Source organism: Rana temporaria, chromosome 1, assembly GCF_905171775.1.
Source record: "Rana temporaria chromosome 1, aRanTem1.1, whole genome shotgun sequence".
Taxonomy (NCBI): domain Eukaryota; kingdom Metazoa; phylum Chordata; class Amphibia; order Anura; family Ranidae; genus Rana; species Rana temporaria.
Genome location: NC_053489.1, coordinates 534,152,188 through 534,179,597, shown reverse-complemented (window position 1 = coordinate 534,179,597; position 27,410 = coordinate 534,152,188). Strand labels below are relative to the sequence as shown.

Below are 27,410 nucleotides of genomic sequence, written 5' to 3'. Positions count from 1 at the left end.
CCTTGATCCCCGTTGGGATGAAGTCAGTTCGGTTGAAGCGGTCCAGTTGGTTTTCCCTTTTCGCTCCCTGCAGACGCGGAGATCGTGTTCCAACGAGGAAGCCCCTGATCATCATAAGGAGAGAGGATCGGACTTACATTCTGATTACACGGTTTTTTACACAAAGAAAGAGGATGTGGTTACCTCAGACAGTCCCATATATAGGCTGAGGCCTGGGAGGGGCCACGTTGGCCCAGGGACTGCTGGGATTGGTAGTCCTTTTGAGTTTTTTATTGTAAATTACCATAAAGTTTTTTATGTCTTTCTGCTATGAGCTTTAGTAAAGAAAGAATTGCATAAGATACTCGCCTCCTGTCTTCATATAACTAATATTTTCCTTCACCAGCTAGGAAAATCTCAATTTGTCTCTGAATTTCCTCCATGATAAGTTTACTTGAATTAAAAAAATGTCCAGGAGCATTTTAGTACTCTATGGCAGTGTTTCTCAACTCCAGTTCTCAAGGCGCCCCAACAGGTCATGTTTTCAGCATTTCCCTCAGATGAAACGGCTGTGGTAATTACTAAGGCAGTGAAACTGATCAAACCACCTGTGCAAAATAATGGTAAGCCTCAAAACATGACCTGTTGGGGCGCCTTGAGGAAACTGCTCTATGGGGTTGATGAACTAAAGCTGGAGAGTGCAAAATCTGGTGCACTTCTGTACAGAAACCGATTCATTAAAGCTTAATTGAAATTAGTAGCTGATTGGCTACCATGCACAGCTGCACTATTTTTTGCACTTTCCAGTTTTAGTAATTAAACCCCTATATCTACTTTCTAGATAGAGGGGTCTTGACTATTATCTATTTTTTCCATTTGTCCTGATGTTATTTGCATTAATGACATTTGTCATAGCTGATAAATAATAATTTGCCTATGGCCATGTAAAGGGCTCCTTTCATACTAAGACAGACCTTATCATACCCCCTGAAAAATACAACATGGTATACTAACACTTTTCAAGATTCAAATGACACCTTGACTGAACTAATAACACTCTGTAAGACATTTTTTTTTAACATCATTTTCAAGCTGACAAAACTATAAATAGTCAAAGAGCACATCATTACCAGTGAGACTCACAAGGTATTAGTTTCATTGACAGTAAAATCCTTGGGGCTTAACAATGGAAACCAGAGTTGCCTGGAGCCAATAACATATAGAGGCTCTGTGTCGCATTTGCTGATAAATTACAGAAAATTCTAAGAAAATAAACCAGTCTTCTTTTCACATATAAACTATACAATTATTTACTGAATTTAGACCATTTCAAATAACATGGCTTACATTTAAATTTATGGATATAAATAAATAAAAGTAAACAACTATCAGTAGCATTAGAAAGTAGCCATTATGTGACATATTGCTGTCCTGTTCAAATAAATAACTGAATAAAGAATACATAATTTAGGATACAGTTCTGGATGATTTCCCCCAGGGTTCCAATACTCACAAATATATATTTTTTACAGCATATATACTGAGAGCTAAGGAAAAATTGAATTTTCCACAAAGCTGAGTCTTGCACTCAGTTAGATTCAGTCTGTTTCTTATTTGACAATGCTTGACTTTTGCAATTAGCGCTAGAGGGAAGCGTTTTTGTGCTACTTGTGTGATTGTTGGCTGTCAGAATCATATTTTGGCTCTATTTATTTTTGAACTCCACTTGTGAGATATTTCCACAAGAATTCACAGTTCTACTTCTACCCAATGGCATTTCGTTTTTTACAAATCCAATTGATTATATCACACCTACCCTATGGGTTCTCTCTACATGGAGTTTGCATGTTCTCCCTGTGTTTGCTTCCATTTCTTCGGGGTACTTTGGTTTCCTCCAACACTCCACCGACATGCTGGTAGGTAATTACATAGTTACATAGCTGGTCTGGTTATAAAAAGTCCATGTAGTTCAACCAACAGTACAACAGTACATGTAAATATGCATGTGAGGTAGGCACCTTTAGATTGAAAGCTCCTAGAGCAGTGGTCATCAACCCTGTCCACAGGGCCCACTAACAGGCCAGGTTTTATGTATTACCTTGGGGAGATGTAGACTAGAATACTGCAATCACTGAGCAGCACATTATTTCACCTGTGATGTTTTTCAGTTATCTTGCAAACCTGGCCTGTTAGTGGGCCCTGAGTAGGGTTGCCACCTCATCCCTTTAAAACAGAACACATATTAATTACACAGGTTCTATGGCTAATTAAGGTGGTAATTAGACTCATTTGGTGCCTTACCTGCATTAAATTAGCCTCAGAACCTGTGTAATTCATATGTGTTCTGTTTTAAAGGGATGAGGTGGCAACCCTAGCCCTGAGGACAGGGTTGATGACCACTGTCCTAGAGGTCAGGGACGGATATGAATGTTCAATATATAAAGCATGTAAAGGGCTGTGTAAATTGATGGTGCTATGTAAAAACTTTAATAATATACAAAGTTAACAAATATTTTAGACACCCAAAAAGGGGAAGGAAGAGCAAATAAAAAAAACAATAATATCGCGTATACAATTGCTACACAAACTGTATTGTGAATGTTATTAAAATGACCTTTCCTTTTTAAACTGCAGGGTTGTCATTTTTCCTATAACATTTGGCAACCTGGAAGTCTTCTGTACACAGTTGGTGTACGGAACACCCCCAGAAATGTAATTTCCTGTTTGTGTGATTGGCTCACTGATTTTTTAAGAAGTCTGCACAAACATACAAGTCAGATTTTAGGCAAAGCCTGCAACAAAAAAAAAAAATCTAAGGATTTATCACTGCTAAAGGGACTCAGCATTTTCCTCATTAGAACACTGCAAGTCCACCAGATGATTAAAAAGTCACTCCCATTCAGATTCACTCTACAGACAACAAACCATGTTTTCTTCATTGCAGAAACAGCTAGGGCTTTGCAAAAAAAAAAAAAGTTTGTGAAATCCCTACAAAATGTATGCAGATCATTAAAATAGCTTAGTTACGTCAGCAGTCTGGTGCTGCAATATCAGTCTTAAAAAAATTATGGCTTGCAATCCTGATGGCAGTTTGTTTATCTGGGTAAATAGAGTATTCCTGATATCTTACTGGAAACCCCCTTGAAAAACACATTTACCTGGATTGACTACAGTGTAAAAAGTTGTATATGAATAAAGTGGTCCCTGCCAAATGTCACTTTGTTTCAAGTCTGTGTAACTGGAAAACGTATGTACCATGCTATAATTTCTTCGTTTTTGCAAGATTTCATTCGATAAATGTGCATGACCTAGATAATCTGCACATGGTATTCAGAGACATGATACGGAGAATCATCATGCTGTCATGGAACATGTAAGCCCTTGTATACAGGTATGGTGATAAAAACAGTGATTTAGGTTATATTGGAAGGCTTGATGCTGTGCATTCATTCTTGTGATTCAACTTGACAGGGCTTTAACCATGCAGCAATGGTAACCTTTTTCATACATAAAATGTCTTGATATTTCTCTCAGCAATATGTTTTCTCTCAGTATAGTTCAGATAGCTGCCTGCCTCATCCAATGGATAGGGATCTTTATCAGATTATTGGTCTAAACAGCTACCACCCCTGACCTGAACAATTGGTCCTCTTTGCCTTTGGATGTACGAATAATCAAGTTTTTGCTTTTATGCGTAACTCAGTCTTGAAGCATGTGTAGCGACTGACACCTCAGAGTCCGTGTATAATTCTGGTCTCATTACCTCCGGGGAAATGTCTTGCAGTGGCAACATTTCCACCCAGAAAAATGACGGAGTGTAAACCTTTTGTCTGCTTTTGCTGCCAACAGAATGTTGTTGTTTGTAGTTGTTCCAGATCTGACAGATCATTTCTTTAAATGGCCTGGTTGTGATAGTATACAGAAGCGGGTTGAGAGCGCTGTTAATTGGCAGTATGAAGATCACCACCCAAGAACTAATGGAACCTGAAACACACAAAATATGAAATATTAGAGCAAAAAAGTCTGTAACCCAAAACTTTTTAAACATCAGTTCTTGAATCGGAGCCCAAACACGTTTTTTAAGAGCTGTAATCCCAATACTGTCCCTGGCGATTTCAAAGATGTACTAACATAAGCCAGCGCTAAAAATGAATAAAATGTCACAACATTTGCTACATTACTCAGAATCCTTAGGGGTCTCACCAGATGTGATGACCCTTCTACTGTATGGGTTAAAATAAAGCTTAACCACTTAAGGACCGGACCAATATGCTGCTAAATGACCCAAGGGGCTTTTACAATTCGGCACTGCGTCGCTTTAACAGACAATTGCGTGGTCGTGCGGCGTGGCTCCCAAACAAAATTTGCGTCCTTTTCGTCCCACAAATAGAGCTTTCTTTTGATGGTATTTGATCGCCTCTGCGATTTTTTTTTTTGCGCTATATTAAAAAATAGAGCAACATTTTTGAAAAAAAATCAATATTTTTTACTTTTTGTTATAAGACAAATCAAATAAACTAAATGTTAGTCAAACATTTAGGCCAAAATTTATTCAGCCACATGTCTTTAGTAAAAAAAAAATCGCAATAAAAAAAAATAGCTACCTAGCGGGAACAGCGACACTAATACAGCGATCAGAAAAATGATCGCTTAGTGACACTGGCAATAGGGAGTGAAAGGGTTAACTAGGGCGGTGATCAAGGGGTTAAAACTTTATTAGGGGGGGTACGGGGGCTACCCTCAATCTAACACTAACTGCCTGTCACACTGACACTAAATGCAGTGATCAGTACATATATGATCACTGCATTCAGTGACACTGTGACAGGGGGGTGGGGTGATCGCAAGGGGTTAATGTGCCTGCGTGTACTGGTGTCAGTGTAATGTTGTGCAGACTCACTGTGTGATGTGATCTCTCCTCAGCGGCGGTTGAAAATACCGCCGAGAGGAGAGATCACATCACTTCCCTCTTCCTGTGTTTACACAGGCAGAGGAAGTGACACACGCGGGAGCGCGCGGTTTGGCTGAGAGCGATCCGGAGGGGCCGGACAAAAACAAACAGCCACCCCTCATCCCGGATCGCTCGGACAGCCACGGGAACCGCCGCATGTACCGGGGGGGTCCCAATCGGACCCCCGACCAACGTCTAGGCAGGGACGTACAGGTACGCCAATGTGCCTGTACGTGCCATTCTGCCAACGTAAATGTACATGCGGCGGTCCGGAAGTGGTTAAAGTGTAAGTTCACCTTTACAGAAAATCTTCCCCTTCCCCATCCCCCCCAGCCCCGCTGTACCTGAAGCCGGGAATCACCTGCTAGGAGACATTGGGTCACCGGTCCGGGGGTATATGAAATCCCTGTGCCTTTCGCTCTTCTCCCCCCCCCCCGCTGAAGAGACAGGCTAGTAGACAGCAAAGGAAAATCACCACTCCAGGTGAGAAACTCAAGGCACAATGAATAGTGGGACAGCCGCACTCCAAAAAACGTTCCTTTTTATTAAAACTGGTCACAGAACATCACACGCCACAGCAAAAAATCAGGAAAAAGCTAACGCGTTTCGCACTTTGCTTCAGTGCTTATCCATAGCTCAGCTTTTGCATCAATTGCATTGCCGGCACCCACGGTTTGGATCCAGTGAGTAAAAGTTCCTTGGTTCATCTGAGCGGTTACCTTTCTTCGCACAATGAAATGTGTGAGACTCCTCACATAAGCGCAAGCCCTGGGCTCGCCTGCTGTAAAAGACTAAATAAGAAAAGAAATTGGCTGCACACTGACGTTCTTGAAGTCCATTTTTTTGAATGTTCCATACAAACAATGACACACACCACAGTTGCCGTATCCGGAACAGAGGTGGACTAGTTTCCACATGAGTAAGCACAGTGTAGCTGTATGAAACTAGGCCACCTCTGTTCCGGCTAGTGCAACCGTGGTGTGTGTCATTGTTTGTATGGAACATTCAAAAAATGGACTTCAAGAAAGTTGGTGTGCAGTCGATTTCTTTCCTTTGACTAGACAGACTAGGCGAGTTCTGATTAGAATGCCTCCTATAAATACCTTACGAGGTACGTTCAGGAGATTAAGCCACAGGGGATTTCACATCCCCGGACCGGTGAAGTGGCGATCCGATGTCTCCTAGCGGGTGATCACTGGCTTAAGGTACATCGGGACCGGGGGGGATGGGGAGGGGTCCAGTGTAAGTTCACCTTACAGATTTTCTGTAAAGGTGAACTTACCCTTTAATTAAAATGGTGGTAAACTTTGGACAAAAAAACAAGTTTCCCTTGCAAGGCAATGTAATAATGTGCTAGTATGCATCGCATACTAGCACATTACGAGAGACTTATCTTTGAAAGAAGCCCTCCAGCGGCGCGCTGACAGGGCTTCCATCTTCACCTGTCTTCCTTCTGGGTTTGCGGGCTCCGTTAATCTGATTGGCCAAGTCGCGATGACACACATGCACACAGGAGTAACTATTTGTGGTACAGATGTCACTGGCTGCTGCTCTGTGGAATATCTTCCAAATGGTACACGTTTAGGAGATATTCATTTTACCTACAGGCAGTGGCGTAGCGTGGGGGGTGCAAGGGGGTCCACCGCCCCGGGCACAAAATTTAGAGGGGCGCTGTCACGAGTGTGGAGAGGAGGGAGTGCCAACAAGATGGGACATAGGAACATATGCATGATGTCACCACTCCAGGCTTTACCAGTCATTATCAAGCACGCTCTCCTCTTCCCTACAGCCCCAGCTTTCTCACACAGTGGATCATGTGACCAGACTGGGACTAGCTAAAAATAGGTAAGTCCATGGGTCAAGGGGTGCAAATTACTTGCTTCGCCCCAGGCGCTGACAACCCACGCTATGCCGCTGCCTACAGGTAAGCTTTATTATAAGCTTACCTGTAGGTAAAAAGGGCTAAGATTACTTCCACTTTAAACATATCTAACCACATCAGTGTGTTAATACTGTATTTTGAAGAATTAACAGATTCATCATAATTGTCTAACAATATTTTCAGCGGCACTACAAATCTGCCATTAGCAGTTGACACTTTCGTGCAGTAACATAGAGAGGTCCTATCTACCATAAACACCTCATACACTACAATCAAACCCATGTGTTACTGCAATTTAGGTTATTCAGTTATCTAAAGATGGTTTTTGTCTGGGTATGGTATGTTCATTTGTGTCAGCCTTGAATAGCTGCAGAACTAGGGGCCAGATTCACGTAGAGCGGCGCATATTTAGTTTGTCGTAACGCATGTCATTTACGTTACGGCGGCTCAATTTTGTGACGTAAGTCCTGTATCCACAGAGTATTTGCGCCCAAATTTGCGCCAGCGTAACGTAAATTCCGAGGCGTAAGGCGGGGTAATTGAAAGTGGGAAGGAAGTGGGCGTGCTCCATTGAAATGAGCCGTGACCCCATGCAAATGAAGGGCCGGCTGTACTGCGCATGCGCGCATGGTTCTGCACCTCACTAGGCATGCTCAGAACTCAGCCCGGCGCAATCAGTGAGATAGGAACTAGTCCCGGCGTACTTAGTGAGATACGCCCTGTGTATAAATAGGCCCAGACAAATGCCCTTCCATTGCAAAAGTACATCCCTGTGTTCCCCTTCCTGAAGCGAGGTGCTTTTTTTCTGTTGTTTGTGGCTGTGTGTTGGTTTGTGTAGGAGTGTTGTAGGAAAGATTTATTGGAGAGTGTTAGAGGAGTTTGTATTAGGTGTTTTTTTTTTCTGAGTGTTTTTTGTGTCTGTTTTTTCTGTGTGGTTTTTGGAGTCTGTATTAGCTGTCAGTTAGTGGTTTGTTTTTTGCTGTCTGATTTTTGTCTCTGTTTGTTCTGTGTCTTTTTGTCTCTGTTTGTTCTGTGTCTTTTTGTCTCTGTTTGTTCTGTCTGATTTTTGTGTCTGGTGCTGATTGTTGTGTGGTGTTATGGCACCAAAGAGGAGAAAGCTGAACTTCTCGGTGCGTGAGAAGCAAATACTCGCTAGGGCCATCACCCGATATGGGCGATTTTTACATGGCCCTGAGAGCCGGGACACCCCCCCGGCCAGGAAGAAGGCGATCCTTCAGGAGATTACTGATGAAATCAATGCGGGGGGGGGGGCGGGGGGGAGACGAGGACCCCCAGTGGGATAGCAAAGAAGATCAATGATCTGAGGAGCCTGGTCCGTGATAAGGTGGCCAAGATTACTGCGCATGCCAGGGGCACTGGCGGGGGACCACCTTGCACCATCAGGCTGACTGAGGAGGAGCGTGCAGTGGCCCAGTGCTTCCACAGCCAGCAAGTGGTGGGCCTGCCTGGCTTTGACTCCGATGAGGCCGTGAGGACAGGTAATTTTTTCTTCTATCTGGTGAGTAGCATGTGTGGGTGGGGGAAGGGAATTTGTGACAAGTGTGTGGATCCTCCAACCTGTGTATGTTTTGTGTCATCCACAGATGGTCAGGAGATTGCTGGGCCATCTGGCCACTCTGCTCCATCCCCCGGACATCAGGCTGCTGAAGAGCCCCAAGAAAGGCAGGAGTCCTCAGGGGAGGGGAGTGGCCACACCTCACCTCATGAGGAGGTTGAGGGGGAGGAGGTCGAGGGGGGGAGGTTGAGGAGGATCGGCTTGACCTTGCCAGGGAAATCCTTTGGCTTATGGATGTGGCTCCCCCTGAGGCTGGCAGCAGTCAGGCCTCCATCAGGGGTAGCCCCCCCAGTGGGCTCCCCTCCTCCCAGGCCACAAGCCTCAGCTGCAATCAGGAAGGCCACCCAGAAGACCAGGGGGGTGGCAGACTTTCTGCCTGCAAATCTGCGGAGGGACCAGGCCCGTCAGACTCACCATCTGGGTCAGGTCACCCGGACTTTGGCCCAGATGGAGGACAGCCTGGGCTCAATAAAAGACTCTGTGAATGATGTGGGCACCAACTCATTGGCGATCATCACCTGCTTGTGTGACCTGCAGGCCAACACAGCAGGCGTGGCCCTGGAGGTGAATGCCCTGACCCAGGCTGTCCAGGACAATACCCAGGCTTTCCAGGCCAATACGGCAGCCCTCACTGTGGGCCTGACCAGGATAGCCGTGGCCTTGGAGGGCAGGCCAGCAGGTGGACAGACACCAGGGGAGGCTCCTCCTTCCCCTGCTCCCCCCCATGAGTCTCCCCTGGTTGGCCGTGGCCGTGGCCGGCCCAGGCGTAGCTCACGCCGTCGGTAATGGGGTATGTACTTTTGTTTTTGTTTTTTTCTTATTTGTTAGGGATTTGTAATGTGTTTATGATTTGTTTTATGTGAGTGAATGATGTATGAATGTGGGGGTGACATTCCTGCTGGAAAAGGGGTGTCACCCTCATTTTTGGTGGAGTAGGGTTCCCCAGGACCAGGGAGAAGTGATTCCAGGTCCATGTGAATGGTGTATGAATGTACAGTAACATAATTGGAGCCTTGGCGGGGCGTTGCTGCTCCCTAGTACCGTGCGGTGTACTTCGGTCTAATCCAATTCGATGAGGATGTGATGTGTCTGCAGGGACCACAGTGGTGTGCATGCATGCATTCTCATTGTGCCATGATTAATGTGTGTGTTTACTATGCAAAGGTGCCTTCTGCGGGCCTCTAAATTCACTAGTATAGCTATGACCATGGATGCCCCTGGCATGTTGGCATCCAGATTGTTGTCCTGCAAGTGTGTGTGCTCAGCTCGTCCCTAATGGTGTTGCTTTAGCTGACCTTTACACGGCTGGTGCAAAGTTAAGGCACCTTTTATAAGGTGTAACTTTCCGCCGGGAAACCAGCAGATGCGCACAGGGCGTAGCCTACGCCGCACATGCGTACTTTTGTGGATCGCCGTATCTCCCTCATTTGCATATTTAACTAGCAAATCAATGGTGTGTCTAGCGTATTTTGCGCTCCAAGAAGCGCCGGTGTAATAATTTTACGTCGGACGGAAAAAAATGGTTTTCAGGCGTATCTCGTTTTGAGGATACGGCGCATAGATACGCGCGGCACATTTTTGAATTACGCCGCGCATCTCTAGGTAAAAATGCACATACAGTACATGGGTTTTACCATAACTTTACTTTTATCAACATTAAACCTCATTTGCCCAATTAAACAGAGCATTGAGGTCAGCTTTTATATTGGGGACATCCTGTAAGGACGTTATTCCACTGCATAGCTGTCAGGTCACCCGTAGCCAGGTGACGAGTGCACCCCGTTGGGGTCAGGGATGCACCACAGGGTGGTGAACCCTATGGCCGACTACTGCTAGCAGAGACGAAGCGTGAACTTAAGATCACCCAGGGCACGGAGTCTAAGACCCAGTTTTGTATTCACCAGAGCCTTTGATGGTAAGGATGGTCTTGGCCGCAACTGGGTCCAGGTCGCATCCCCGAGATTCCTCAAGTCACACTCCGCAGGGAGAAAGGGAAAGTAGTCAGCAGGACAAACAGTGGTGATGGGCAAGCCGAAGTCAGGGCAACAGGCAGACAAGGATAACCGTGGGACATGCAAATAGTCAGGGGCACAGGCAGACAAGGAAGTCTGGAACAAGCCAAAACGGTACACGGAAGATGAATGAAGCACTCTGCAAACAGGAACTAGCAACTACACTGCAGACAGGAACTAAGCATAGGAACACTGTTGAACAGCACTGCACAGACCTGTAGAGCAACGGTTAATATAGGCTTCCTGGGATGGACTAGGGTGGAGCCATACAGGAAGAGGAAGTGATAAAAAGGGGAACCAAAGCAGGGTCAGCCTCTAATGAACACATGGAGATCAGGTAAGCAGACAGACTTGTTGCATATTCATGACAGTACCCTCCCTCTTAAGGCCCCTCCCCCTCCCCAGCCTGGAGCCAGGGCTAAAGGGGAATCCCAGAAGAAACCTCCTCAACACATGGGGCGCAAAGATCTCAGATGCAGAGATCAAGACGCCTCCTCAGGACCAAATCCTCCCCAAAGCACAAGGTACTGAAGAATGCCTCTGCAGAGACGAGAATCCAGAACTTGAGTATCCTCATTGACCAGAACCAAAGTAGGGACAGGAGGAGAGGATTTATTGAGGACCAAAGGCCTTTTAGGAATAAGTAAGGGCATGAGAGGGTCAACAGGAATCTGAGGAGGATCAAGCAGACCCTTAAAGATGAACTGGGAATTAAGCACAGGACCATCAGACTGGGCAGAGGTCAGAGAAACCCTGAAGTCAGGTTGGTTAGAAGGTGACAGGGCACAGGAGTCAATCTGGATAGCAGGGAAACCAGCAGAATGCAGAGAGCCCTGAAAACAGGGTAGAAAACCCCATTTGGCCGAATGAGGCAATCTATCCAAAGGATGGATTGAGCCCCTTAGACAGGTTGCAGGAGGGCCTGAACAAGAAAAGGTAGGAGGCTCACTGGGCATGGGCTGACCTGGCATAGCTGATGCAGAGGCCGATTGAATAGCATAGTCAGGTGTAGTGATTACCCGAATCGCATCACAAGGCGTAGTGACTGCAGAACTCGCAGACAAGTTAGCCTGGCTGTGCGTTTTAAGGACAGACAACGGTAAACTGGAGTGAATGATCGGCTCAGGTTCACAGACGGGCTCCTCATCCAGAGTGCTACATTGGCTAGAAAGTGCATCAGCCTGACTATTGCAGGACACATTCTGGACACCACTACATGTGTTAGGACGAGCAAAAGATACTGGAATGGTGGCAACAGGAAATTTCTCTTTTGGGGCAACCTTGGGTAGGCAAGACGTGGAACAGGAGGGACCCCAAGCCAGGATCTGTCCGGCAGTCCAGTCAATGTGAGGAGAATGGAGTCTTAACCAAGGAAGACCCAAAACGATAGGAGCTGAGGCTTTAGGTAGAACAAGGAAGGATATCCACTCCTGGTGAAGTGTGCCTATCGACATCTTAACAGGGACTGTCTGGAAGCGAATAGGACCCCCCGGGAGAACAGTGCCATCAATCGCCGAGACCACCAATGGTGTGGTGAGGGGCAAAAGGGTAAGTCTCATGGACGATGCGATTTCCCAGTCCATGAAATTGCCAGCGGCTCCGGAATCCAGATATGCCGAGACCGAATGAGAAGAAGCACCAAAATGAAGGGACACAGGAAGAAAAAGACGAGAAGGTGAAGGAGATCTTTCTGGATCCAATACTCCACCTTCCAGATGTATTGAACCCGAGCGTTTCTCGGGGCGAAGAGGGCAAGTGTCACGAAAATGACTTTTGCCCCCACAGTATAGACACAGGCCTAGAGTTCTGCGTCTGGCACGTTCCTCAGGGGATAGCCTGGTCCGACCCAGCTGCATGGGTTCCTCAGTTGGCAAGGGATGCTCCACGGGTCGAAGAGAGGGGAGCTCAGGCTGACTAAGGGCCAAGGGATGTTGGCGTCGCTTTTCTAGGGTCCTTTCCTGAAAGGGAATATCGATCTGATTACACAAGGAGATCACTCCATTCAGATCAGTGGGGATGGTTCTTCCTGCTAGTTCATCCTTCACTCTATCAGATAGGCCATGCAAAAAGGTTGCGACTAAGGCCTCATTGTTCCAGCTCAGTTCAGCGGAGTGGATACGGAACTGAAGAGCATATTGTCCCACTGAACGGGATTCTTGGCGGAGACGTAAAAGGGCGCTGGCTGCTGAAGAGACACGAGCCGGTTCTTCAAAGATATTCCGAAAAAGTTTTAAGAAAACAGGCAGGCTAGAAACCACTGGATCATTCAATTCCCACAGAGGGGCAGCCCAGGCTAAGGCTTCCCGGAGAGGAGAGAAATGATATAGGCTATCTTGGCCCGATCAGACAAGAAGTACTGGGGCAGGAGCTCAAAATGAATAGTGCATTGGCTAAGGAATCCCCTGCAGGCTTTGGAGTCTCCAGAAAAACGGATTGGAGGTGATAGCTTCAGTGAATGCAACTCTGCGACTGGTGCAACAGGTGCAGCTGCTGGTTGTACTTGGGGTTGCGGATTCAGGGCTCCCAGCGAGGTCTGAAGCTAATCAAAGCAGGAAGCCAGATCCTGAAGGAAATGCATCACCTGATCCTGATTAGCTTCATGCGTCTCGAGTCTGAGAACAATGTACTGTAATGGATCGTCTGCGGGGAGCGGCACGTCGGCCGGGTTCATGGCTGTTCAAACTGTCAGGTCACCCGTAGCCAGGTGACGAGTGCACCCCGTTGGGGTCAGGGATGCACCACAGGGTGGTGAACCCTATGGCCGACTACTGCTAGCAGAGACGAAGCGTGAACTTAAGATCACCCAGGGCACGGAGTCTAAGACCCAGTTTTGTATTCACCAGAGCCTTTGATGGTAAGGATGGTCTTGGCCGCAACTGGGTCCAGGTCGCATCCCCGAGATTTCTCAAGTCACACTCCGCAGGGAGAAAGGGAAAGTAGTCAGCAGGACAAACAGTGGTGATGGGCAAGCCGAAGTCAGGGCAACAGGCAGACAAGGATAACCGTGGGACATGCAAATAGTCAGGGGCACAGGCAGACAAGGAAGTCTGGAACAAGCCAAAACGGTCACGGAAGATGAATGAAGCACTCTGCAAACAGGAACTAGCAACTACACTGCAGACAGGAACTAAGCATAGGAACACTGTTGAACAGCACTGCAGACCTGTAGAGCAACGATTAATATAGGCTTCCTGGGATGGACTAGGGTGGAGCCATACAGGAAGAGGAAGTGATAAAAAGGGGAACCAGAGCAGGGTCAGCCTCTAATGAACACATGGAGATCAGGTAAGCAGACAGACTTGTTGCATATTCATGACAATAGCTTGGTGTCATCTGCAAAGACTGAAATGCTACTTTTAATCCCAGACCCAATATCATTTGCAAATATATTAAAAGTAAGGGTCCCAACACTGAACTTTGGGGTACACCACTGATAACCTTAGACAGAGTAAGAATCATTAACCACGACTCTCTGAATTCTGTCTTTTAGCCAGTTTTTTATCCATTTACAAACTGATCTTTCCAAGTCTGTAGACTTTACTTTACACATTAGCTGTGTGTGAGGAACTGTGTGAAACACTTTTGCAAAATCTAAGTACATGATACCACATCCTCTGTCCAAGGTTTTACTTAGCTCTTCATAAAAAGAAATCTGATTTGTCTGACAACTTCTGTCTTTTCGTGAATCCGTGATATCTGTTTCAAATATTTTTTTCCAGCAAGAACCCATCTAAGTGGTCTTTTATTAAACTTTTCAGTATCTTCCCAACTGTAGAAATTAAACTAACAGGTCTGTAGTTACTTGGTAAAGACTTTGATCCCTTTTTAAATATAGGCACCACGTTGGCCTTACACTAATCGAATAGCCTCTCCCACACACAGTGATGCTGTGATGCGTTTTTTTTTTCTGCTCGGGTCTGATTTTGAATCTGTAGATACCTCTGCAACTCACAATAAAACTGATAGACACATACACAGTGAGTATTAACTTTTATCAATTTATCAGCACCTGAAATCTTGTTTTGTCCAAAATTGAATACCAGTTGTTTATTCTATACTCCCTTTACTGTGTGTTGCCCATTGTAATCCTTATTTGTCCTATGCTGCACCAATAATAAAGTGGTTCTAAAGTCAATAATTTTTATTTTATTTTTTACCTTAATGCATTCCCTGTATTAACGTAAATAAAATAAAAAAAACACCCCACTACCTGTTCTACCTTCCCGTTGCTAAACACTTACCTGGGTCCATTCCTGTTCTCACTGTTGCAGTGCTGTCTTGGCCACAGCACTTCTCTCACTTCCTGGTCTCATAGCAGACACTGGCAAGCATAGACTGCAGCTGCTGTTCAGTCAAACGCCTTTGATGAGGGAGTGGGGGGTGGCTTGCCAGCGCTGTGTGTCTCAATAGACACATAGGCTCAGCTCAGGAGTCTGCACATCAGTGCCCCTTTAGCACCTATCTTGCTAAGAAGGTACTTGGAGAAGGGAGGAGCGGATAGTGCTGGCAGGGGACTTCCAAATGGGTGGTAAGGGATCGCTCTGTGCAATATAGTTACACATATAATAACTTTTTTTATTTTAACACAAAAAAATTATCTCACTTTAAAAAAATAAATTATATTACTCTAACATACTGTAGCTGACAGGGTCAGGTTTCATTGAAAAGACAGTCCTTTGTCGTGTAAGGTTTTTCTGTATGGGTTCTGCAGCCATTCTAAACATAAAATGCATGTTTTTTTTTAACATGCATGACAGCTGCACACTAGTTTTGACTGTCTATGTGTATTTAAATGTCACCTGGCAAAATGTGGTATTATGAGGGTCCATTCAATAGCTCAGCCCTGGTGGCATTAATACACTATTTATGTCCTGCGCGGGCACGAGAGCGGTAATGGAGTGACCGAGCTCCGCACACCGCCGACTTTAATCAGCCATCATACATACAGGAGGACAGGACGTCCATCCATATTAGGCTGCTGGGGTAGGCAAACCTGTCATGCAGCATCAAGCCTCGGGACAATCCAGAAAGAGCAATATAAGCGGAGAAATCAGCAGGGACAGACGCGGCCCCCCCTCCCTGTGCCGACTCCTTCTCTCAAGATGGCGCAGCACAACACAAGAGGCACTCGCAGCAACGCACAGCTATTGCCACCTGCGACATCAGAGGCTGGATCCCGTGACCCCTTCTTCTCCATGTCATCAGAGGATCGAGGTGAGATGTTACTGTCCATGCCATCATCCCCAGAGGAGACACTAAAACTGCTTGTGCAGTCTGACCTGTCTGACATCACAGCTGACAGGAATATGGCTGTGCTGACGAGTGCTGTGTTAAGCCAAGCTAGCTCTGCTGAATGCAACCCCTCTTCCTCTCCTCACCCAGACCATTATGCTGGGGATATAGCACTTATTAATTGTTTTTCCACACTTCTGCAACAGGAACTATCTAAAGCCTGTTCTATCATTACTACAGAAATCAAACAAGATATCGAGGGCATTGGCCTTAGAATGGAAACAGTAGAAAACAAAATGGAAGGCGTGATTGCCAGAGCTAACCACAATACTAAGGAGGTGGCTATCCTACACGAATTACTGGATGAGGCCTATATGAAAATTGAAGACCTCGAGAACAGATCTCGTCGCTATAATGTGCGACTTAGGGGTTTACCAGAGTCGCATACTGACTTGTAAGGAGCAATTCATACCCTCATGAAAGAACTGATTCCTAATATTCCAGCACATCATATGGAAATCGATAGAATCCACAGGGCCCTGACAGCACCTAGATCACATAGTCTCCCTAGAGACGTAATTATTAAACCACATTTTTATGTGACGAAAGAGAATTTGATGACAGCTTCCAGGAATAGCCAAAATTTTATGCTTTTTGGTAAACCAATCCAACTGTTTGCTGATCTGGCCCCCTCAACAGTTCAGAAGTGACGCACCCTGAAGCCATTGCTACAACAACTACTAAGTCGTCAAATAAAATATCGCTGGTCTTTCCCTTTCCGGCTTTCATTCACATACAAAGGCAATTCACACTCCTTTACAAATTATCATGATGTAGAAGATCTTTTGCTGAAGTTGGGCGTCTTATCTAAAGACTGGTCGACATCTACACAGCCCGCCCAGCCTAATCGCCCTTTGTCCCCCGTCTGGACTTCTCGTCGCAGTACCTGAGATAGGAAGGACTCGCCGACCACCTGAGATGAAGTGGATCATCCTATGTCTACTTCTTGTATGAGAGAGAAGTGTTTTGTTTCATCGCATCACCATCTTTATGGACTGCAGAATCGCTGACGTTGACGTGGTTTGCAAACTTTATGGTACCATTGTTCTGTATTTAGGATTTTGTTTATTTATTTATTATTAATTTTATTTGTCTCCTCTCTCATTAATATTTTTGGAATTTTATTTATTTATTTATTTGATATTTTATTTTCAACCATACAATCGAAATGTTACGAAATTTGTTTTGATTAAATGTCGAGTGCTCCTTTAGCTATATTGAAACACAGGGAATTAAATACCTTGACCCCTCAGGCGGGTCAACTTGACGACTCCGAGGTAGTATTGAGCACTCTGGGCTGCTTTACTGTAAAAGCAGTCCTGTACCTGACCTTCTGTTGTTTTGTTGATGTTCGGTATTAGAGTTGGGGTGGACTCGCAAGCCACTCGCAAGCCACTTTAGTGACCTTGTCCCTTTCTTTAGGATGGAGACAACCTCACACTTTTTTTTCCGGGATGGTTACCTGGAAAGGGCTTCGTCCCACCTATATGTTTATTTACTTGTACGTTTGCACTTTGTGCTAAACGGTAGGTATTGCAATCCTCTTCTTCTCTTATTTATTTATTTTTTTCCTATTTTTTAGTTTGTTTGATTATTTTATCCCTATCTCCGTGCTCTTGCTCCATTTTGAATAATTTACTCACGAATCGGAATCTGGGATCTCAGCTCCGTTATCTTGATAGTTGTATTATACCAAAAAGTGATGTCTAATGTCTCTCAGTCTAAATATTCTATATTGACGCACAATGTGCAAGGGTTTAATTCACCCCTGAAAATAAATAAGGCTTTTCATTTTTTTTCACAGACAGAAGGCTGATGTCTTGATGTTACAGGAAACCCGTTTTTCCAAGGACTCTTCCCCGAAATACCTTAATGCTCATTATCCACAATTCTATTTATCGTCGGGTACGGAGAAAAAAGGGGGGGTGGCCATATGTTTCTCAGGTAATATGTCCTTTACTCCTACTTCCATTGTTAGAGATGACATAGGTAGATATGTAATGGCAGTGGGACATATCAATGACCAACCGGTTTCGTTCATTTCATATTATGCTCCCAACTCTAATCAATTAGATTTCTTTCATAATATGCTCTCGAAGTTACTTCCGCTAGTACAGGGTCAACTGTTATTAGGAGGGGACAGCAATTTACCATTAGACCAAATGCTTGATAAATCTTCTCCTAACAAAACCCATTTGAAACATATACCCAAGAACAGTATTAAATTGGCACAATTGCTTTGTATTGACCATATATTTATAAATCCTGCATTGATTCCTTATATATACTCAACCATAATTCTCACAACCCCGTGGTCAGATCATAGCCCAGTGCTAATTTCCCTTTCAAATTTGTGGAGAAGACCCATCCCCTCCCCCTGGCGCCTCAACGCGTCTTTACTAAGTGATCCTATTGTTTTAGTGGAAATAGAAAAAGAAATACACACTTTTTTCAGTGAAAACTTGCCTCTCGACACATCACCGATTATTAATTGGGCTGCCCACAAATCTACCATTTGTGGTAAATTAATTCAGATAGCGTCCAGAATTAAAAAAAATAGAAACATTGTGATTTCGGATCAGGAGAGGGTATTGAAAGATCTACTATCTAACCCAAAAAATTCTCCCCAGATAGATATTAGGCCAAAAATCGATGAGGCTAGATTATCGCTGAACTTAAGCCTAACCACACGGGCGGAAAAAAAAATTGAGATGGACACATCATAGATTCTACACAATGAGGGATAAACCTACTAGGTTATTGACTAGGAAACTGGTCCCTCGCTCTTACACTCCTGCCTTACCCAAACTTAGAATTAATAATGGATATCCGACCCAAAATCCAAAGCTCATTTTAAATGAGTTTAAGAACTTTTACTCTACACTATATAGCAAGCCACCGGCTTTTGACCAAAAAGTGATGGACCATTTTCTTGAACAAGTCGCTTTGCCCAAATTGTCTCGGGAACACTCGGAACTTATGGACAGGGAATTTTCTGAAGACGAAATAAGATTAGCAATAAAACATTTAAATCCCTCTAAAGCACCAGGCCCCGACCGATTCTCTGGACATTATTATCATAAATTCAAGGACGTTTTGACCCCCCATCTGTGTACATTTTTTAATGCTATTAGACAAGGTGATCCCCTTCCTGCTCAAGAAAACAAAGCTTATATACATGTTATCCCTAAAGCAGGTAAAGACCTAGGGCTCTGTGCTAACTACCGTCCTATTTCTTTAATCAACACGGACTTGAAAATTATGACAAGAATTATGGCTTCAAGACTTAATTCTTTTTTGGCTCAATATATTCACCCAGACCAGGCGGGATTTGTTCCGGGACGTCAGACTACTGATCAAATTAGAAGAGTTATTGATGTCGTATCAGCAATCCATTCTGATTGGGATGCGAGGGGACCACGAAGGGGTATGCTTTTGTCCTTAGATATGCACAAGGCATTTGATTCCCTATCTTGGGATTATCTCTTCTATATTTTACATAGGCTGAGTTTTAAATCACAATTTTTGACTATACTTCGAATGCTATATGAATCCCCTTCGGCATTCTTGATGATAAAAGGTTACTCCTCTGATCCCATTTTCATCCATAGAGGTACACGACAGGGTTGTCCTTTGTTGCCACTTCTCTTTGTTTTGGCCCTAGAACCATTGGCGATCAAAATTCGTTCTTCTTTAGACATCCTAGGTATTAAGTGTGGCACCAGTGAACATAAATGTGTCCTTTTTGCAGATGACATCCTAATGCTGATCTCTTCCCCCATTACTACTCTCCCTAATTTAAATACTATCCTTACGTTATTTTCCACAGTTTCGGGTCTTACTGTTAATCAGGAAAAGCCACAAGCCTTGAGTATTTCACTGGACGATACCACGATCTCCTCACTAAAACAATCATACTCTTTTAATTGGAACACTAATTCCCTCCCATATTTGGGGATCAACATCACACAATCATTGCGCACATTATATTCCCAGAATTACCCAGCTTATTTAAAAAAACTAAAAGCTGATCTAGACAAATAGTTATTCCATCCACCGTCATGGTTAGGCAGGTTATATTCTGTAAAAATGAATATTCTCCCAAAAATACTATACTATTTCCGCGCACTACCAGTGGCATTAGTTCGCTCAGACTTTTCAGTCTAGGATTGTTTCCTATATCTGGGGGAACAAACGACCTAGAGTTAACAAACACACACTACTTACTCCTAAGGCTAGCGGGGGTCTAGGAACTCCCGATTTCCTTAAATATTACTATGCTGCAATATTGGCGCAATTGACTAGATCACATTCTTCTCGCCCCTGCCCTATTTGGATGGAACTGGGAAATTACGCATGTCGTGGTGGGTCATTGTCACACATGCTTTGGTTGTCACCAAAAGAAAGACCTCCAATTTTGTGTCCAACATTATTGCTATCTCTCGATATCTGGGACAGGTTATCCAGGACATACAAGTTTAGATCTCTTCACTCCCCGATGGCACCTATTTTTGGAAATAAATTTTTTACCCCAGGGCTCATCCCAAGTATTTTTGAATGGTGGAAGAATAAGGGCCTGATACGCATAGCAGACGTCTGTGATACTAATGGAATGTTACATTATAAACTCCTAGAGAAACTTTATCAAATACCAGTTTCTGAAAATTTGTATTACAATCAAATAAAATGTTTTTTAGCTGATATACCGTGTGAATCCAATTTAACGTCAATGTCTAAAATGGAATATTTATGTCGGAAATTCGACAAGATTCAAGGTCATATTTCAAATATTTATTCTATTTTGACTGATTCTTCCGTTAAATTAAGTTATATGGAAAAATGGGAAGAGGATGTCCAGGAGAATATTGAGCTTGTAGAATGGCATAAAATGGCACAGGGAGCGTCGCGTTCACTTATGAACACTTCTATAGTCGAGGCAAACTACAAAATACTTTTGAGATGGTATATGGTTCCCTCTAGACTGGCATCCTTTATACCTAGTGCTTCTCCTCTTTGCTTCCATGGATGTGGAAAAGAGGGAACGATGTTTCACATATGGTGGGAATGCCCCAGGGTGAGGCGCTATTGGTTTAGAGTTTATAATTTTATATATACCCTTACTCAAATAAATTTAGTTAAATCACCAAAACAAGCGCTGCTGGGATACGAACTGAAAAATGCTTCTAAACCCCAAAAATGCCTTATAAAATTTATTTTTATCTCAGCTAGAATGAATATAGCTAAATCGTGGAAGTCGGCCATACTGCCATTCGAACAACTTAAAAATAAGCTCTCCTGGATCATGCTCAATAAACAGATGACTGCTATTCTACATTATAAGCTAGATTTATTCAAGGCTATCTGGGATCCATGGGTCAGTTATCTATCTGATGATCCTAGATCTCTTCCAGACTAAATTATTAGGAATTATATTGGGTGTCACGGAGACATTTCCCCCTCACCCCCCCCTTTTTTTTTCTCTTCTCTTTTTTTCTCTTTCTTCTCCTATTTTTAGAAAAAAATACATATTTTGACTTGCTTGACTTATGATTATAAGATGGAGATGCCGTAGTTCTTCTCACATTGACCCGATATCATCCCTAAATTTGATTATATCCAATATGTTGGGGGTGATTGTGGGCCTTTGAGAATGTATTCTTAGTTGTCCATTTTTGTAAGTGACAGTACGGATATGTCTTTCAACATAGAAGTTATTTGTTAGATGAGATTTAAAGTGCCTTGAACTTGGATAGATTTGACGTAAGATCTATTCAAAGACTCTTAAATGGTTAGATATGTAAACGAGTCTCCTGAATAGAGACGCATCTTATGAGATTTATATAGTATGCAAAAAATTACCATCTTGTATGTTTTCGACTGTTGTAGAAATATTTTGTGTATTTTCTACTGCTTTTATTCGTATAAGCCATTTGTACATCTTTATTTGTAACAAATTGTTATATGGAAATAAGAAATGCCTTTTAATAAACATATTGAAACAGAAATAAAAGCTACTTGCTAATTCAGTACCGATTAGCATATGATTTACCATATCCAAGGTTTGCACAAACCGTATCTCAGGATTCACTCATACTAAAAGCTATAATTTATATGTGATTCGTGATGGACCTGCGGATTTAAGATTACACACAGCTGCTTACATTTAGGCTAAAAGATATTTAAGAAAATGACTTAAGCTGAAAATTTGAATTGGAAATTGGTACCTAATAACCTTAATTTCCACAGGGTACAAGGTGGCAATTCGTTAGAATTGGAAATGAAATGCACGCAGTCAGAAAAGCCCAAATAAAATTGTACTTTTTTTTTTCTCAACATTCATGCTGTATGAACCCAGACAGATTACCAAGACCCAAACTCATATTAGACTTCAAGAAATAATTAGAAATGTCCCTCTTTAAAAAGACATACTGCTACTAGGTTGTGTCATTACCACAGTATGTACTGTCTTTTTTAATTTATGTAACTATTCACCTACCACAACGATTGTAGTCTATAGACTGGTGATTGTGCTATCTGATCTAAACAATGCTCGTGATAACCAGGCTGTATAAAGGGTAATCCTGGGTACACAAGGGAAGTTTTTTTACGTTCAGCCCAGCCCACCGAACAAAAAAACCCCAAAAATCTTTTCAGCCTGTGTCTATCTAGCTTATGCATGCTTTTCATAATGGGCACCTTAGAGTGTTGAAAGTGCATTTTTTTGCAGAGATTTTGAAATATGTTGGAAATTCTATTGTACAACAATTTTTTTCTAGAGCAAGGCAACTGTACATGAGTTTAAAATGTTGTGGTGGCTTTGATGGTATGTAAAAGATTGATATTGATGCTTTTTAATGGCCACTCTAAAGTTAAAATATTGTCAGAAATGTCTTTGAAATGGATTCAGAGATACTGATCACACTATGAAAAGATAGGGCACCCAATGGGTTTGAAAATATCTGTAGTAGTTAACACTGTTATCTTACAGCATTGGACTCATCATGAGTTAAGTTACTCTGTGAATAAAATGTATAAGACTTCAGTGCACAGCATTCCTAAGGGTGGGTCCGCTTAATATTAAACCCTACAGACTAAGATTGGGATGCCATTAAAGTTAATGTGCATGTAAAGGTAGGTGTCCCAATACTTTTGACAATTTAGTGTATCGCTGACCAGACCATAGTCTCTCATCAATTGGCACCAGCATCCAGCAGACCAGATAGGCACTCATGTCACTTGGTGCCCTTTCCCTACCTGTTTGCTCTATCTGGGAACCTGGGAAGGAGATATAAGAGAGGTAGTCCTCGTCTCTTCAGGATCCTCCACCAGGTGCAAGACAAATGTAGTGTAAAAAAAATGGCCTCTGCTACAACTCATGGTTATAAATAACGATTAATGTAATGGCTAATGTAAAATGGCTATTGTATTCTTATAGACCATATTCTAGTTTTGCATGTTTGACTTATATTAGGTGTAGTATGTGTAATATACTGTATATGTTTTGGAAAGCACTTCAAACACTTTATAATATAATTTAAAGTTTCATCAAAGACAGACTTCTAGTTATTTTTCATCTGTAAACTGACGAGGCACATCTTTTACAGAAAGTACCACAGAGAGATCTACATCAAGATGATGATTTACCATAAAGGAAAATAATAGCTAGACATGCAGCACCCCCCCCCCCCCCCACGCCAAAATTAGTTTTCGTTTTATAAAATCAGAAGCACACTGGTACTTGCATTCAAATAGACTAGGGTAGCAGAGGTTGTGCTGTAACCCATCCCCTTCCCTATCCCATGTTTGCCCCTATCATGACTAGCAGCTACTATGCTCTGAACTCTGGACAGATGGGACAAGAAGGATACTATGATACGGACTTGAACTAGTCCTCACTTTGACGCACATGACCCACACAACCCAGGCACTCCACCCCCACCCTCAATTCTGAAATCAGATAAATCAGACAATTCTGTGGACTACCCAATACAGCATATGTGAAAAAAATGTAATTGTAATTTTCTCAAAATGTTAATATAAAAATGTATTTAAATAAAAAAAAATCTTAATCATACAGTACAGGACACATGCCGGATACAGTATTTATAGACCCTGGGTTATCGGCCACTACCTTCAAGTGGTTGGACACTGACAAAGTTTTTGGACGTACACCCTTGGGCATTCACCTATAACCTTACCCCACTCCATGAGACCTCAGTTTTTTACTACTGTCAACTCTTTAATAACCCTCTTCACTGTCTTCTGCTACAACAATAGATTGGTGCAACCTTAGTAAAATCTTAGGAACTGTACCCGGACCCCACGCTATGGGGACAGCCTGAAATTTTGCTTGGGGCACTCCGCCCTGTTTAGGAACTCATCCCAGCACTTTGTGCAATGTGTCTAGTTAGCCACAGGGCGCTATAGAGTCTCAGCCCATGGTCCATCCCTTTGGTTGCCAAACCCTATAGACCCCGTCGGGTTTGCCCAACATGATGGTCAAAGCCTGGGCCCATACAAGAACCAGTTAAATTAAAAGGTAAGACAGGTTTGTCTTTTTATCCAACCATTACTATAGCCCTATAGAAAGTATGAGTCTTGCAATATACCTATTAGTGTCTCTTGAATAGCATTTGTTAAAGGAAATGTAAACCTTTCTACCTGTACCTTGTGTTTTTCACCTGCATAAGATGTACATTGATCATGTAGTTTCATGGTGCCATTTTTCACACTGTACACACAGCTTATAATGGAGTAAATCTTCACAAAGTCTATATTTGTCTTCAAACATGAGGCAAGCTGCATGGCACTGCACATGTTAATGCATGAAGTCTGTCTGTAGTCTGAGAATTGACAATTCCTACAAAGAAATTACATATCCCACAATCCCTGGGTCTCCCAGTCTAGCACTGGTACAGGTGCAGTGATTATATCTGACACAGCCACAAAGAGACAGAGCATTCACATTTACAGGAGAGATCACCATGTTGGAAGAGATGTAATTTATTCAAATGAGCACTCCCATATTTGTGACATAGGGTAATTGAACAGTCATGACACTTCAAACTTCAGCCATAACATGTGAGCCCATCATTGCAAGATAGGACAAACTAACGACACAGGAAATATACCTACATTTAATACCTAGGCAAACAACAAAAACTGTTGAAAGTGTACAATGTCTATAATGCCGCGTACAGACGGTCATTTTTTGTGATGAAATAAAATGACATTTTTAAAAATGTCAATTAAAATGATCGTGTGTGGGCAAAATGTCATTTTATGTCTTCTGAAAAATGACAAAAAAAAAATTCGAACATGCTCGAATTTTTTGTGTCGTTTTTCAAAATGTCATTTTTTGTGTCAATGAAAATGATAGTGTGTGGGCAAAACGACATTTTTAAACCCGCACATGCCCAGAAGCAAGTTTTGAGACGGGAGGTAAAACTACCATTCATAATGGAGTAAGCACATTCATCACGCTGTAACAGACAAAAAAGCACAAATCATCTTTTACTAACAAGTAACCAGCTAAAAGCAGCCTCAAGGCGAATAGAACTTCCCCTTTAGAGTGCCGTCACTTTGTTCATCATTTTTCAAAATGATGGTGTGTATGCTACATCGTTTTTGAAAATGAAGTTTCAAAAATGTCGTTTTTTTTCATCACTTCAAACGTCATTTTTTTTTCATCACAAAAAATGACCGTCTGTATGGGGCATTAGAGGTTAAATTATCAGTAAACTGTGAATTTGTGTTTGATTTTATTCACTTGTTAAAAATTCCATCATTCAAAGTTTAGTCTCAGGTGGATGACCAGATGTTACATCACACAACAAGTTACACTATTATCACCAACTTCTGCCCAAAGCCCTAAGGTACTCCAGCACTTCCTCCCACCCTACAGGTAAGGATTTCACTACAGGATGGTCGACACTGTGTTGCTGTGTATCCCCCCCAATCACTCCATTTCTGCACCTTATGCCCCATACACACGATCGGAATTTCCAATGGAAAAAGTCCGAGTGACTTCTTCCATTGGAAATTTTGACCACGTGTATGCCCCATCGGACTTTTTTCATCGAAAATTCAAAGGAATTCCGTCGGAGTTTAGATAGAGAACATGTTCTCTTTTACTCCGATGGAATTCCGTTGTGATTTAGGCCGGTCAAAAGTCTGACCGTGTGTACGGGGCATAACTCTGTGAGTACCCCATCAGCAAGCACCTTCACTGATAACAATGGCAGAAATCAGGTGCAAAGGAATCACACTCAAGCGGATCAGAGTGTTGATACTTCCTTGAAGAAGACCCTTAGTTGGTCTAAGAAGAGGCCGCATAAGATTTTTCACCCTCAGCTTCTCATACACCTGATGCTTTGGCTTCACGCAATATGCTTTCTAATTCAGATATGCTCTTAACTGCGGTGTGCAAAAGTCTTGGTATAATCGCACTGATTCTGCTCAGTTTTGACAGGATCCTATGGGTATTAAGAGACCTGAAAGTCCAAAACAACATTTCCCATGGCCAATTTATGATGATTTTGTATCTCCTGAAAAGATTTTCAACCCTCTGAGAATCATTACTGAGCTATATCCGGTGGAAAGAGAGTTTACTAAAAACTGCACTGTTTCAGAGTAGTAGACCTGCTGTGTCAGTCTTAAACAAACATCTTAGGGCTCTTTCACACGGAGCGGATCGTTTCTGGGTCCGCTCCGTGTGTCCGCCAAAGCTCAGCGGGGATCCCCGCTGAGCTGTCGGCGGATAGGGCGGTCCCCGCACACAGTGCAGGGACCGCCCTGTCTCTGCTCCGCTGTCCCCTACGGGGGACCGGATGCAGACGGACCGTCTGCATCCGGTCCGTTCCGCCGAACGGAAGAAAAATAGGGTTTCTTCCGTTCGGAAAAGCGGATCCCGACTGACGCGGACGCTAGCGGATGCTCCATCCGCTAACGGACGCGTTCCCATAGGGATTCATTACAAGTCCGTTAACGGACTTGTAATGAACGGACGAACGGTCCGCTGGTGTGAAAGGACCCTAACTGTGCCTATAGATGTTCATTCAAGGATTCTGCACGCACAACATTTGAGGTGCTTTTAAATGCTCTCTTTCCTCTTGCAGGTCCAGCCCTGCAACCACCTATTGCTGCAATGTCTATTCGTCAAACCCCATCTAATTGGACTAGGGCAATGAACATTCAAGAGGATCCTGTCTTTCAAGTATCAAATATCTACAATTAAACACACATACAGTTTTAATATATATCTGGCACAGAGCAGCTACATTTGTTTGATTACTGGAGAGGAACACTTTTGAGGGGAGTATGGAGTACTACAAAGAGAAGAAGAAGAGGATACATAGTGGAGAGGGGTAAATACATCATTGTTTGTTACCCATAGGGATATGATGACCTAACAATGATATGGTGTGTCACATCTAGCATTGTTCCCACCCTATCCGTACAATCTGGGGGTTTAGGAAATTTAAATCTTGTGTTTAACCCCTTCAGAGCAAGACATCCTAAACATAATATCCACTCCTTCTCTTTTTGGAGTAATACAGTGTTGTAGTCCCCTCTTCTGCTCGATAATTTCAACGATTAGAAGCCTTTAACCTTTATTCCATCCGGGCACCTCTGATGATATTTTGCAAAATGTTTGGCTAATGAACATCTGGGGTTCAGATACTTGATAGATGTTCTCCTATCCATACATTTAAGGAG

The 27,410-nt window shown here is 43.1% G+C and overlaps 1 protein-coding gene across 1 annotated transcript in view; it reads right to left on the bottom strand.

Moving 5' to 3' along the window:
• Positions 1–2,353: 2,353 nt before the first annotated feature.
• Positions 2,354–27,410, bottom strand: part of RXFP1 (relaxin family peptide receptor 1) — a 353,272-nt gene continuing 328,215 nt past the window's right edge. The window contains exon 18 of the mRNA XM_040332335.1: positions 2,354–3,963. Within this exon, the coding sequence (XP_040188269.1) occupies positions 3,668–3,963 (296 nt within the window). The 3' untranslated portion in view covers positions 2,354–3,667. The remainder of the gene's footprint in view (positions 3,964–27,410) is intronic.